Genomic DNA, 15,396 nt, shown 5'->3' with positions numbered 1-15,396 from the left:
ACTAAAATATACAAACAAGTAAATATAATACCAAACATATATATTTATTTATTTTTTATTATTATTGTGCGGATCTACGGATCCGCAGATCGGATACGCGGATGTAGAGCAAATATCCGCGATCGATCTGCAAAAGATGCGGATCGGATCCTGTCCGATCCGATCAATTTGCAGATCGAATCGTATCCGCAATTTTCAAATTGGCTGCGGATATTTACCGCGGATCTGCGGATACGATCCGATCTATGGACACCCTTAGCTAGTGCATGCTTGCTGGTATTAGCTTGTCTAACTCATTTTTTTGTAAGGGTATATAAAGGCTCTTTTAGTGTAAAAAAATTGCTTTCTTGTTAACAAGCTTTTTATACTTCAAATAATTTACTATAAAATATATGAATGTATGATATTTTTTATTTATTTGGATATTCTTTTTATAAACGAGTCGATTCGACTCACCCATTAACTTAAACGAGTCAAATTGGGTTGGTAATTTCTTGACTCATTTAAAATGGAGCAAAAAAAATTTTCTAATACAAATTCAGTGGTGCGCCGATTTAAAACTTTTATTTTTTTGGTGAACAACCAAGAGAAAAAACAAAAGAGTAGAAAAGAAAAAGAAAAGAAATCAAGTTCATAACAGCAATAGAGGATAAACCACCTCTGGCGGCTGGTGCCAAAAGTGAATCTCATCAGCTCCGCTACCTCCAGATCCTATCTTTGCCAACCGATCTGCCACGACATTAGCTTCTCTCGGGATAAGCTCAAAACGAATATCCTAATCCCTTTTTAACTTCAACTCAAAGATCAGTTGTATCACTTCTTTTTCAAGATGCCAGAGTGAAACTTGCCAACCAGTCACTAGCTCAAAAGCTGCTGTGCAATCTGTCTCACAGACAACAAGTTTAAGACCCGCCTCCCAAGCCCAAGCCAAACCTTTCCATATACTCCACAACTCCATCTTGAGGACACTAAATCCAAAGGAATTTTCTGAGCATCCCATTACCCATTGACTGGAGCTATTGCGAATTACCCATCCAAAATCAACACAATCATCCCCAAGTTCACACTCCCATAATAATTTAACTTCCAAGCACAAGATTCTGGCGGAGACCAAGACAGAGGTTTTAAGCCCTGGATGCAACACACTCAATTCTGAGTTGTATATTCAAAATTCACCATCCACCTGCAAGCCTTGTATGCAATTGACCTAGGAGATCCAAAAACTCCCTGAAAATTACCAATATTTCTGTCTTGCCAAATTGACCATATTATAGCTGCAAATTTGGAACAACCTTCATTGAGGAGGCCATGCTTGAACCAATCATGCACCTCGTGAGAGCCAAAGAAACTCACATCAGAAAAACCTAGAGAAACCCAAACTGATCGCACCACTTCACAATCCTGAAAACAATGAAGAATTGTTTCGGGAAGTTGATTGCAACGTGTACATAAGGATGAGGAGGAGAGATGTCGCCGAAAATGTAGATATTGAGTTGGTACAGCATCATGAAGGCAAAGCCACACTAGGAGCCTCAACTTTTCAAGGACCCGCGCCTTCCAAAGCCAAAGCCAATTGATATTCCTATCCCAATTCAACTTATTCTGAATTAACCATAAATATCATTGTTTAGCAGAGTAAACAATATGCTCCCAACTCCAACCCAAATCACGACCAGAAGCTGAAATATGAACTAAACTAAGAATGTCTTCCCTTAAGTTCCTAGGAATAAAAGAGTAAATCCTCTCCAAATGCCAAACTCCATCACGGTAAACATCTTCAATGGTCAAAGCAGCCTCACAGATATTAAGAAATTCAACCCTCGCTCCTACTGGCCCAGAGTGCAACCAAGAGTCAAACCAGAAATTCTTAGAAAGAGCTCCCACTTCCCAAACAAACCCTTCCTTTAATACGGAAGCTGTGTGCACAATAGACTTCCATATATATGATGAAGAACCCATTGCTTTAACTGCAAATAGGTTTCTATTCTGGAGGTATTTCTGAAGCATAATCTTGACCTACAGTTTCTCTTGATTCATCAAAATTTGCCAAACTAGCTTTCCTAATAAAGAAAAATTGACCAACCGCGACTCCCGCAAAGCAAGACCTCCAAATTTTTTTGGAGTCGTCAAAACTCTCCAAGATGTTAAATGAAGACCACGGTGATTATGACTACCACACCAAATGAAACTTCTAATAAACTTATCAATGTTAGAGCACACACCTGATGGAAAAAGACTTACTTGCATACTATAAATAGGTATAGAAGATAAAATTGATTTAGCAAGGCAAATTCGACCAGCTTTATTAAGGAAGCGACCTTTCCAAGATGCTAGCCTATTAGTAAGCTTATCAACCACATCATTAAAACCAGCTTTAGTAACTCTGCCATGCTTGAGGGGGACACCAAGGTATTTTCCCAAAGAATTAGCAAAGCGGATAGAAGAAATACCAGTGAAGAGATCCTTGCGTTGTCTAGAAACATTCATAGAACAGATAGCACGTGATTTGTTAAAATTCACCTTCATACCAGATGCTCTGCAAAAGGCGGCCATAGTGTCCAAAACATGAAGCACTTGAGATTTCTTCGCTTTGCAAAAAAGGATAAGGTCGTCTGCAAAAAGGAGATGGGAGATTACAGGACCTCCCCTAAACACAGTCACTGGTTTCCACCTACCAACCTCCACTTGCCTAGCAATGAGGCAACTCGACCTCTCCATACAAATAACAAATAAATAAGGAGACATAGGGCCTCCTTGCCTCAAACCCCTCTTTGGCTAAAAACCATCCAGCCGGTTACCATTCCACATTAGAGAAAGGGAGGAAGACTTTACACATTTCATAATAAGAGAAATAATAGTACCTAAAAAGCCAAACATTAGGAGAGATTGCTCCAAAAAATCCCAGCTCACCTTGTCATAAGCCTTTTCTAGGTCAATTTTAAAAGCAAGAACACCTTCTTTGATTTGGTTTTCTTCATAAAATGGAGAACTTCCTGGACTATAATGATATTGTCTGGGGCACCCCTTCCAGGAATAAACCCTCCCTACAGAGGACTAATGATATCCTGTAGAAAAGGTCATAACCTCTCCACAATTACCTTAGTTATAATCTTGTAGATGACATTACAGAGGCTGATAGGACGAAACTCTTTCATGCGAGACGGGTTATCAACTTTAGGAATCAGCACCACCAAAGTGTCAAACAGAGCACTATCCAGATTAAACCCAGCAAAAAACCTTCTTAACAAGTTCCCATACCTCTGTACCAACTTCTTCCCAATATTTCTTGAAGAAAAAAGTTTGAAAACCATCGGCACCTGGGGCCTTAAATGAGTTCATGCCCATAACCACCTTCCTAACCTCTTCTTTAGAAACATCTCTAGTGAGACTTTCAATAGCCTCATGAGATAAATAAGGTAATTCCTGATCCCCATCACATCAAGGTCTACCTGTTCCACGTTGCAAAAAAGATTTCTATAAAATCCAGTTGCATAGTCTTCGAGTTCTTGCGGATCAGTACTCCATCTTCCATCCTCCAAAAACAACACCTGGACCTTATTACGCTTCCTCCGCATAATGGTTTGCATATGAAAGAACTTAGTATTCCTATCTCCAAATCTGACCCAGTGCTCTCGGAATTTTTGATACCAAAACAACTCCTCTTGCATAAGCAGATTACTATATTCAGCCTGTAACTCCCTTTCTTCCTGTATAAGGGATAAAGCATCAACTCTCTCCATTCTCTGTTGGATACTGGTCACACGCCTCTCCAATTTCCTTTTTTTTTAAAAAAATATTCCCAAAGACATCTCGGTTAAAGGCTAAAGCATCATCTCTGACCTGAGAAAGGCAACGAATAGGATTGGGTCTACCCTTGTCCCAAGCACCCCTGACCACCGACGAAAAACTTGGGTGATAAGACCAAGCTACTTGAAAACGAAAAGGTTTTACCCCGGCTCTTCTATCATTACCTTGACATCGCACCATAATGGGATAGTGGTCATAATGCATCCTTGCAAAATTCTCCACATAACTTTCCGAAAAACGAAAACACCAAGCATCAGTAGCCACAGCTCTATCCAGCCTCTTCGAGATGGACCGATTACCCTGCATATGTCTGAACCAAGTGTACAAAGATCCATGAGCTCCCAAATCAATCAAGCCAGACTCATCTAGGAGAGCTCTAAACCGCTTTGCCCTTCGAGTAACAAAGTTCCCACCTTTAACCTCAGATAAAAGAAGGATCTCATTAAAATCCCCAATAGCTAATAAAGGACCTGAATAATTCCTGGCAAAATCTGTCAAAACCCTCCAAGCTTCTTCCCTTATGCTAGGAACGGGACTTGCATAAATCACTGCACAGACCCAAGAGAAACCGCCCATCGAAAACTCAATACACACCACTTGCAAACTCGCTGCCACGACATTGCAAGATACTCTGGGCCATGCAGAGAGCACCCAAATACCTCCACTATGCCCCTTAGCTTCTTCAATATGAATAGGAGTATAACCTAATCTGTTCCAAAAGACAGCCACCTTTTGGAAAGCACAATAAGTCTCTAAAATGATAAAAATGTACAGATGAAAATTCTTTACCAATTGTTTTAGATGCACCCAAGCCAGCTTATTTCTACCTCCTCTCACATTCCAAGATATAATGTTTGCACAATCCATATTAATATTACTTGGAGTGAGACCCACACCTCAGATTATTTGAGGGTAGTGAGTGGGGTTTCCACTGTAACCACACTGTGCCCATTCTCAACTGGAGAATTCTGAAGAGAATTAGGCCTTAATCTCTTTAAATAGCTTCTGAATGACGTTTTAGAAGTCCCTGTGCCTTGTGAATAAGCCCCTGCCCGCTCTGAACCAAGTCCTTGCTTTGTCACACCTTGAGCAGAGGTAGGACCTGACGAAGCTAATTTAAAGTTCCTCGCTTGTTTTAGCACTTGAATGCCCTTACTTATGTGTAAAGATTATTCAACCCCATTGATGCCTTTCATAGCAGGTTCTCCTTTAGCACCATAATTAGAAGATTTATCCACATAAGCTTTTTTGGACTTATCCTGGTCATGCCTACCCAAAAAGACCTTCTTGCCCTTTGCCTTTCTTTCCATCTTGGTCCACGTTGTATCCCCTGCATGTGCCCCTTCCATTACATGCACTTCCTTATCCTTATTCTTCTCTATCCCAATTGTAGCACTACCGAAACAAAAGGCTTCTCAATATTAGAAGAAAATGGCACATGATCCATCTTTTCATGATCTTGTTCCTTGTCTTCATTCACCCATGTTTCATCAATGTTTGCCGAAATTGAACTAATCAATTTACAGTCCACACCAACATGCCCATAACAACCACACGTATTGCAGACCAACTCAAGGCTTTCATATTCAACATCCAAAACCCTCCCATCCACCTCAACACTACGAGTAATGGGAACGCCTAAATCAATCTCCACACAAGCCCTCGCATACTTTCCTCTTGCTGCCATCTTCGTTGCTACATCTACTTTCACTGGCTTTCCCACCGCAGCGGCAATCCTCAACATAGCCTTCTCATGGTAGTAACGAATCCCTAAGCCGTAAAAGCGTACACATACCATGGTGGATCCAAAAACATTCTCCTCTAAAAAGAACTCAGGTGACCATGGCTTTACAGCAAGATATAATCCAGATATCATCCAAGGACCCCCAAGTAATACCCTCTCCCGATATTCGAAAGCATCAAACTTCACTAGAAAATAGCTATTTCATACGTCCAGAACTTGAAACCCACCCTTCAATCTCCACACCATACGCAGCTTATGCACCATCACCGTGTAACCCATATGCTTGTCCAAGACTTTGACGACGATCGCCTCCTTATATGGTACAGATAACGCCTCCAGATTTCCTTTTATTTTCAGCCAACATCAATCAACTTTTTTAAAATTATTTTATTTATTTTAAATTTTAGACTCTACCAAATAAATATTTAATCTTAAACCTTAAACTATAATTCCTAAATCTTAAATCCTCCAAAAAATGAGAATTTTTAAAATTAAATAAAAAAAGATAGCTTACTAACTAAAACATTATTACTTTCTCTTTTTACTAATACTTGACCAACTTTAAATTTTAAATACTAAAAATTGTGACGTTGCGAATGGAATAGGATCGAAATCCTATAATGCTCTTATGAGAGAATTTATTTTTCTTGAAACTTTAACACATTGTTTGTATATATGATAGAAAATAAAAAAAAAAAAGAAAAAATGAGAGAAAAAAGAGAATTTATTTATGTGTTGTTTAGTTGATGAGAAAATAAATAAAAAGAAAATAAATCTTTTTTTTGGTTAAATAAAAAATATAAAAAGAGAAAAAACTATAGCTAAATAAAATTATATTATATATAAATTATAATTTATTAATATATTTAAATCATTTTTTTTTCAAAAGAAAACAGTCATCCAAATTAATTTTCAAGATTTTAATATATTATCTTTATTAATAAAAAATATTTTTTTAAAGCGGAAGAACAAAAAAGATGTGTTTTGAAATTTGAAAGGGAGTGAATTTAAAAATTTTGCTTTTTCTATTAAATAAATGATAAAATTATAATTTTAGCATTGTTTACACCTTTTTCGTTAATTTTTATCTCATATTTGAGGAGAAAACATTTGAATAGGCTCCAAACCTTTTTTATTCTCTTTATTTTCTCTCTTAAATCAAATAATAACAAATTTAATGTTTTATCTATTTTCTTTTCTCTCCTATTCTTTTAAACCAAATAATATGTAAACATGAAAGTTCAACATAAAACTAATCCAAAAGACGCTGGTATCGATTTTGTTCTTCAACAATTGCTGTTCTTAGAGTTCTTTCTCCCAGTTTATCAAAAAACAGAGCTTTAACAATCCTCCCAATTTTGTTTCTTATCAATTACCAAAAAAATGTTATATTGAAGAATAGGCAGATTGTTAAGAGCTTTGAATCTGTTAGGGCTTCAAGCAATCACATTGGATAGTGAAATGTTTTATTACTTGATAAGTGATGAAGGATAAATAATAAAAAAAAAGTTTAGGGTCAATATTTTTATTAAAATTTAGTCAATACTTAATTAATAAAAAAATAATTTATTTTACATCATTAAATGTAATCAAGTGATGAAGGATAAATAATAAAAAAAAAGTTTAGGGTCAATATTTTTATTAAAATTTAGTCAATACTTAATTAATAAAAAAATAATTTATTTTACATCATTAAATGTAATTACTACCATTAAAAATATTAATAATAATTAATTAATAGCTATAAATCACAAAATTTATTAACCCCTAACACTTTTAAAAAAACGAGCTTCATGAGAATGACATAGAAAACAAAATAAAGGGATCAATTTTGTCTTTTAAAAAGTTATTTTTAACATCTTAATTATCAAAAGTCACGCTTCTGACTGCGTCACTCTGATAGCTCGGATATTACAACGATTCTTATACTATTTAAAACTAAAATATGAGTCTGTTTGAAACTTTAAACTGCAATATCGCTCCAAAATACTTTTGTTAGGTAACGTACATCCATACATACCATACAACTTACAAAACTCACAAAGAGTACATACATATGTATATATATTAAATAATTTTACAAGCATTAGCCAAAACAATTTTTATCCCTCATACAGAATGTATAAAGATAAAAGGGAGGAAACAATAAATAATAACTAAAACAATACAAAACATCACGACAACAACTAGATAAACTCTTCGTGACTTCTGCGTCCATATCCTGAAAAGGAAAATTTGTAGGCGGGGTGAGAACATCATCCTCGAAAGGGTTCTCAGTAGAGGATTTTTGAGAATTACTATAATATGATACATGAAGGTAAAACTGTTCCAGTGATTAATAACCGCCTTATGCATCTTTTCAAAAGCAATGTTTTACTATAAAAGAAAAATCTAAAATCTTTTCTGAAAGAGGAACTGTTCATTTCTTAAAAATTCAAAAAAATCTTTTCAAAAGGTGCATCTAAGCTGAACCAAATTAGTTTTTCATACTTTTCCAAACCAGACATGGCCTTCGGCCCACCTCATGATCAACCACGGCTCTAGGCCCCAACCACCCAAACAACAACCAATCACCACAGTCCAACAGAGCCTCAGTCGCAAACACAAATAGGAAAGTTCAAGCACAAACAAACAGTTACTGCAAGTAGAACAATTAACAGTTAATCACAAGTAATCACAAAGGCAAACCAAGTACAATATACACACCCATACAATGTGACATTGATGCATATGATGAACGCCTGCCCTAATGGCTGATGATATCATCTGTCGGTTATAAAGCCAACTCGACAAGTCCTGGTAGCTAACCATTGTACTGTCCCTCTGTTGTGCATCCCCAACTCGAGTTATTCACAATCATAATCATAATTCACATCCAACACCCTCACTAGTGTATATTCACGGGGGCGAGCTCATCCGGAACTTTTACAGTGTCCGACCACACTTACGACAGAGGGTCAGCAGAGTATCGAGTCTTAACTTGGAGCACGTCGTGGCTAGCCGCTGCTTCTACCCAGGAAAACTCGTATCTCAGATAATTGGAAGTGCAACAATCACAATATCAATAACTCAGCATATATGCATTTATTCTCAGCCATAAATCAACATTCTTCTCAGCCATCCGGCATTAGATTCATGATTCATAGTCAGCCATCCGACTCATAACATATTCCGCAATCAGCCATAATTCATTATCATACACAGCCATTCCGGCTCATAACAAAATAACACTTCCACCATCCAACATCATCAAATTCATAAAATCGTCATTCAAGCCATAAATCACTTTTTCCCAATTCACTTCACTTTGAAATCAAAAATAAATTCTTTTCAGCCTTGGCTTTAAAGTTCCCATTCCGCAAATCATCTCAGGCTCATAAGCCACTTTTACTCAAAGTAGGTTCCCTTTTTAAAACAAATCCACCCTCGACATCCTCTTTCCAAAACTTCCAAAACCATGGCAAATGAAAGATCTCTTTCGAAATATTCAAAATCATCAGTCCAACAACAGAATTTTATAACAAAAGTACCTCGGCAGAGTCTCAAGTTCTTAGGGGAGAATAACATAACTCAATTCCTCAATTTCGTTCAAAATCTTTAAAACCTTGACTTCCTGATTTGAGTAATAAAAATAGAATCTAAGCCAAACCGAGTCATGTAATCAATTACTCCTTTCAAAACCATTTCCTTTACTTAAGCAAAACAAGTTTCAATTCCATGATTAACTCTAAAGCGTTTCAAACTGCTCAAAAATTGTTTTAGTCTTGCAAAAATTCATAATTCAAGGAGTACTTAAAACTTTTTCCCAAAATATTGTAAAATGAAACTTGTTAATAGACATTCAGGTTCTTTCAAAGTCACTGAAACTCCTCCAATTGAAACCCTTAAGTCAAATTTAAAGATATAAACTCTTTTCACATTTAAAATAGCCTTAAAACATAAGTCTCATCTAAATAGCTTGCTCCCAAAAGAGATACAATACTTTTCTTAAAAAACAAGACTAAATCATAATTTCCTTTTTAATAATTCATTTCAAAAGAATAAGTCATCCCTTTCTTAAATAATCCAAATAAAATAGTAGAAGTCTTTAACTCATAATTTTCTTTAACTTGTAATTTTCCAAATAACATTTTAATAAAGTCTCAGATTCTATCGGAATTTTGACAGCACCTCCTCTAAAACCTAGACTCTGCCATCCTTTCCGGTTTCCATCCAAACCAATTCACAGCCCTCTTTAAAGGGTTCAAAACCAAATTAGCTCAAATTCCAACTAAATCCAAAGGTACATTCCATTTTCATATTTCATGAAAACCAAATCAAACTCAAGTAAATTTTCAACGGATTAAACTTGATTTCAAAGTTTTAAATAAGCGACTTTAAAGAAACACTTCAAAACCGTCCGTTTCACAAAACCAAATAATAATGATTGCTCAGGAGATAAAATGACAACTAGAATAAAACCATATGCTACTATAATTAGGGCAGAGTATAACGGATGAACAAAATGATAGTAGAATGAGGAGGAAAACGTTACAGGCATAAGAAGCAGAAATTGGCATTGGAACTGGAACAAAGAAGATGATGCTGGCCAGAGTGGAAGGCGGTGGCGGCAAATTGCTTTCTGGAATAACAAGCTCCAACCACGGCAGTTCCAATGGATATGGCATGACAAGGTACATCAGAGGCAGAGACATGGTTGACCCGAAGCAACAAGGTCATGGTGATGGCGACTCCGACGAAGGCGACGCGAACAGCGACTGGGCGCGGTGGTTGCACCCCAGCTCAGTCCTAGATCTCTTTCTCTCCTCTGTTCTCGAGTTCTCTCTCTCTGACTACCATAAGTGGCGGCGACTGACTCTATGACAAGGACGACGGCGGCGAACACGACGGCAGCTACCAGACATGGCGCCTTCTCCACTCCGGCCATGGCTCGCATCTTCTCCATCTCCTGTTCGCGATTCCAATGGCGGCGGCAAGGAGGGTTCGACGGTGAAATCCGACGAAGCTGGCGGCGAGGATGCGATGGTCCCGAGCAACACGGTGGCAGCGAGCTAGGTGGCTCTGTTCTCTCCTGTGCGCACGTGCTCTCTCCTTCGTCCTATGGCTATGGCTCGCGGCTTCCTCTCCTACAACGGCAACACGATGGCGCGGCGGCAGTGATGTCCACCGGTGCCGTCCTTCCTCTTCCCCTCTCCTCTGATCTCTTTCTCTCTGGTTCTCATCTCTTCAAGGTTTTATGTGTTTGTTGCTGGTTTGGGGGAAGGGATTTCGGCTGAGGCAAAGGGGGTTAGGGTTAGGAATTGGAGAAATTAGGGTTTAGGTAAAATTAGGTTTAAGGGTAGCTTTGTAATTTCAAATAAAGATAGGGATAATATAGTAATTAGAAATAAATTTTAATCCAACAATGATAATGTATAAAAATACTATTTGTTCGTCAATCTTACAAATTATTTTTAATAAAATGTTCAAATCCAAGAATTAGAGATAATATAATTAATTTCTTTTTCTTCCAAAATAGCAGTATTAATATTTTAAAATATTAATTATTTAGTCCAAATCATATAAAATTTTTATTATTTCATAACTACCAACTTTATCATTTAAATAAGAAAATAATCCAATAATTGTAAAATTGGATAAAAATCTTTATTTATTTCAAATTCAAGTAATCAAAACTTGGTTTAATTATCTTTAATAAAATAATTTCTAAAATTAAAATTATAAATAACTATATGATTTGAGACTTGATCATAATAAGACTTTTCAAAAGTTCTGGGTCATACATTCTACCCACCTTATAAAAATTTTCGTCCTCGAAAATTGATACAATATGAGAGGAATTTTATAACAGTTCACTCTTGAACACATTTAAGGAAGAAGCAAAAATATCCCAACATATAAACATATATACGATTTTCAAATACTTGGATTGTCGTATGCATAAGATACAAAGGTAGGAGTGTGATTGCAAAGCAAACGTTACAAGATAGGCTCAATGCAAAAGGTGACATGGTTCAAACATGTGATAGTAAAGCAAGGCATCGAAGGCGATAAAACAGGATGGGGTTAAAACGACGTGCTTAACATCCGCGCACTAATCTCGTACCAACCTCAAAGCTTCAACTTTCCAACTCCATCATTCACTTTACAACTCCATAACCGGTCACAAGTCTAACACCCACAGACTATTTCACAAGGAATAAACCACCCGCAACTCATAATGTTGTACACCTACCGCTTCAACTTTTATATACACATATCACGTCTTAAAGAACTAATGCATTGCATTACTATGTCTACAAGTCGCACGTGACATCAAAACAATTCTCGAGTCTACTCAGAAGGATACAAGATTTTAGAAAGGAGAGACAAATGTCAAGGAAAATACTCATAGATTTGAAAGAATGTATGCAATTCCAGGTAAACAAATATGCTCAAGCAATGAAGTTTGCTAGAAATAAATCATTTGACAACTTCAAAGATAACCCTTGGATCAAAGAAATTCAATAGGATCAATAAGAAGAAAATCAGTGCATTAGTTTGAAACAAATTCAATCTAAGTCGAAGAAATATGAGGTTTATAGAAAAGAATATCTCAAACCCAAGACAAAACTCACAGAACTCAAGAGCACGATTAAAATACTTCCGAATACATTGTTCATAAAAGAATAAAAAACTTGTAAAAAAATCACTTCGCAATCTAAAAGAAAAGTTAAGCAACAACATTCTTCGAGAGAGTAACAAAAGTATAAACGTGACTTTACTTTAATACAATTTCATGTTGAAGTAGATTATGTAGAGTTTTAAAATAAAATGAACACAGGTTTGGCTAAGAGCTAAAATATTTCCTCAAATATTTTAGAAAGATAGTTAGGTGCACAACTTATCCAAAAGTAATTCATAAAACTCGGGAGAAAATCAAATGCTTGTTCAAAAATTCTCAAAGTTCATATTCAAACAAGCGTGTATAAAAATTATAGCAAAGACGAAAGAGGAAGTTAAACTCTATTTAGAAAAGAAAATCAGAGGTACAAATTTGCTTGTAAATTGGTAAAGGAAATAAATAGTGCGTTACCAACTTTAAAACAGCCTTGTCAAAATTGAAGAATGGTTTCATTTACAATCAAGCAACAGAAAAATTTGACTTACAATATCCTTAAAGAGGAATCAAAGCGTCTTTAAAAAAGTTCAAAACAGAACTCCGAGAGTATACTTGAAATCACCACCTCACAAGAACATTCAAAAAGATTAGGACATGTTAAAAAGGAATCAACTCATTGATAGAAATTCTCGATAAAGAATCTTTGACTAAGAACTCCGGCAAAAATAATGAGAGGATAAAAGATGCACGAAATTGAAACAAATCAAGCTGACTCTCATATAAGGATGAGATTCACAAGAGAAGGGAAGCTGAGATTGATGGTAGTGCTCACAAGAGATAGAAAAATATTTAAAAAAAGAATCAAATATTACATTCATAGAGATGAAAAGCTTAAGAAAGAACGAGTCCGTTCATAAGAAGAAAGCTATGAGTCCAACATTTTCAAAAGAACAACAATGGCTTAAACAATGTAGTATTCTAGACCAAACCCAAATCAAAATATATTTATTGAAGTTTATCAAATGAAAATCAATTGGGATAAAAGTGAAAAATCCTTTCTTTCCAAAATTTTGAAAAATACATAAATCAATAATCAAATAAAGATATGCATTGGAACTGTAGTAAAATTATTAGAAAGTCAAATTCTATTTAATATAAGTGTAGTTCCATAAACAAGTAAAAATACAGGTGAGGTATTAGAAATAAATAGTTTTCAAATTGCATAAGAAATTTTCAAAGCTTTATATAGATGAGTGTATATTGAATCAAAAGAGACTTTATAAAAATTCGAAAAGTGATTGTAAACATAGCCAAATAAGAAAAAATTATGAATCATAATTTCTTTAAAAAGAGACCCGGAATAAGAACTTAAAAAGGCATGCGGCATCAAAACAAGATCAAAATCATATAGAAAAATACATTAATCCAGAAGAAGGGTTTAAACAGAGAAGGACAGATACACTAATGATTTCAAATAGGCATATGCAATTAGAGTCACACAAGGATGCATATGAACAGAGAAATAGGGTTGGAAATCCAAACTACTTTCCAAAAGAAAAGAGCAACAAGAACTTTAAGATAGGCTAGGAAGGAACAAGTTGACTCTGGCAGAATTTCAAGACACATATTGAGTAACATCAAGAAATAGTCTCTAACGTTTCCAAAATCCGCGAATCGCATTACCTATTACTCGTATATCGTCTACGACAACCCATTAGTGCTTTCATATACATAATTCACTAGTATTAAACCGGCCAAACTTAATATCAGGAATTATGCAATGCAAGGCAAATGACATTAATCAATAGACCGTCATGTGCATAAGGCTCTAATTCTTGTTATCTGAATAAGACCTATTACATGACAAACGCTCAGAGTAGGCAATTGAAGCATAGTCGGTCCATTCCTTAGGCTCTACAGGAAAGACCACTCTAATACCATAATTTAACATCCTAACTATCAAAAGTCACGCTTCCGGTTGCGCCACTCTGATAGCTCGGATATTACGAAGACTCTTATACTATTTAATACTAAAATATGAGCCTGTTTAAAACTTTAAACCACAATATCGCTCCAAAATACTTTTGTTAGGTAATGTATATCCATATATACCATACAACTTATAAAACTCACAAAGAGTACATACATATGTATATATATTAAATAATTTTACAAGCATTAGCCAAAACAATTCCTACCCCTCTTACAGAATGTATAAAGATAAAGGCGAGGAAACAATAAATAATAACTAAAACAATACAAAACCTCACGACAACAACTACATAAACTCTTCGTGACTTCTGCGTCCATATCCTGAAAAGGGAAATTTGTAGGGGGGTGAGAACATCATCCTCGAAAGGGTTCTATGTAGAGGATTTTTGAGAATTACTATAATAAGATACGTTAAGGTAAAACCGTTCTAGTGATTAATAACCGCCTTATGCATCTTTTTAAAAGCAAAGGTTTACTATAAAAGAAAAATCTAAAATCTTTTCTGAAAGAGGAACTGTTCATTTCTTAAATATTCAAAAAAAGCTTTTCAAAGGGTTCATCTAAGCTGAACCAAATTAGTTTTTCATACTTTTCCAAACCAGAAACATCAACCAGACATGGCCTTCGACCCACCTCATGATCAACAACGGCTCTAGGCCCCAACCACCCAAACAACAACCAATCACCACAGTCCAACAGAGTCTCAGTCGCAAACATAAATAGGAAAGTTCAAGCACAAACAAATAGTTACTGCAAGTAGAACAATTAGCAGTTAATCACAAATAATCACAAAGGCAAACCAAGTACAATATGCACACCCATACAACGTCACATAGATGCATATGATGAATGCCCGTCCTAGTGGCTAATGATATCATCTGTCGGTTATAAAGCCAACCCGACAAGTCTTGCTAGCTAACCATTGGACTGTCCCTCTGTCGTGCGTCCCCAACTCGAGTTATTCACAATCATAATCATAATTCACATCCAACACCCTCACTGGTGTATATTCACGAATGCGAGCTCATCCGAAACTTTCACAGTGTCCGGCCGCACTTACGAGTATCGAGTCTCAATCTGGTGCACGTGATGGCTAGCCATTGCTTCTACCTAGGGAAACTCGTATCTCAGATAATTGAAAGTGCAACAATCACAATATCAATAACTCAGCATATATGTATTTATTCTCAGCCATAAATCAACATTCTTCTCAGCCATCCGGCTTAGATTCATGATTCATAGTCAGCCATCT

General features: G+C 35.9%; 2 protein-coding genes across 2 annotated transcripts in view; both read right to left on the bottom strand.

Moving 5' to 3' along the window:
• LOC107490082 (lupeol synthase) overlaps nucleotides 1–15,396 on the bottom strand; it is a 45,040-nt gene that overhangs the window by 22,463 nt on the left and 7,181 nt on the right. The gene's annotated exons all lie outside the window — the stretch shown is intronic.
• On the bottom strand, nucleotides 776–3,311 carry LOC110281570 (uncharacterized). The gene is made up of 6 exons (XM_021143930.1): nucleotides 3,099–3,311; nucleotides 2,242–2,775; nucleotides 1,759–2,016; nucleotides 1,501–1,602; nucleotides 1,239–1,401; nucleotides 776–1,131 (listed from the first exon to the last, which is right to left on the bottom strand). The coding sequence occupies exons 1-6, from the start codon at nucleotides 3,309–3,311 to the stop codon at nucleotides 776–778; spliced, it is 1,626 nt and encodes a 541-aa protein (XP_020999589.1).

The sequence above is a fragment of the Arachis duranensis genome, chromosome 5, assembly GCF_000817695.3.
Source record: "Arachis duranensis cultivar V14167 chromosome 5, aradu.V14167.gnm2.J7QH, whole genome shotgun sequence".
Classification (NCBI taxonomy): Eukaryota; Viridiplantae; Streptophyta; class Magnoliopsida; order Fabales; family Fabaceae; genus Arachis; species Arachis duranensis.
The sequence above is the reverse complement of the archived record's forward strand: the minus strand, read 5'-3'. Positions and strand labels throughout refer to the sequence as shown.

What these genes read in the sequence shown, in the direction of transcription:
- LOC110281570 (XM_021143930.1), bottom strand. Translation starts at nt 3,311, where the DNA reads ATGGTTTTCAAACTTTTTTCTTCAAGAAATATTGGGAAGAAGTTGGTA. An exon ending in TACCTATTTATAGTATGCAA is followed by an intron (nt 2,017 to 2,241) that starts GTAAGTCTTTTT and finishes GAGAAACTGTAG; the next exon opens with GTCAAGATTATGCTTCAGAA. An exon ending in TTGGCAAGACAGAAATATTG is followed by an intron (nt 1,132 to 1,238) that starts GTAATTTTCAGG and finishes TGTTGCATCCAG; the next exon opens with GGCTTAAAACCTCTGTCTTG.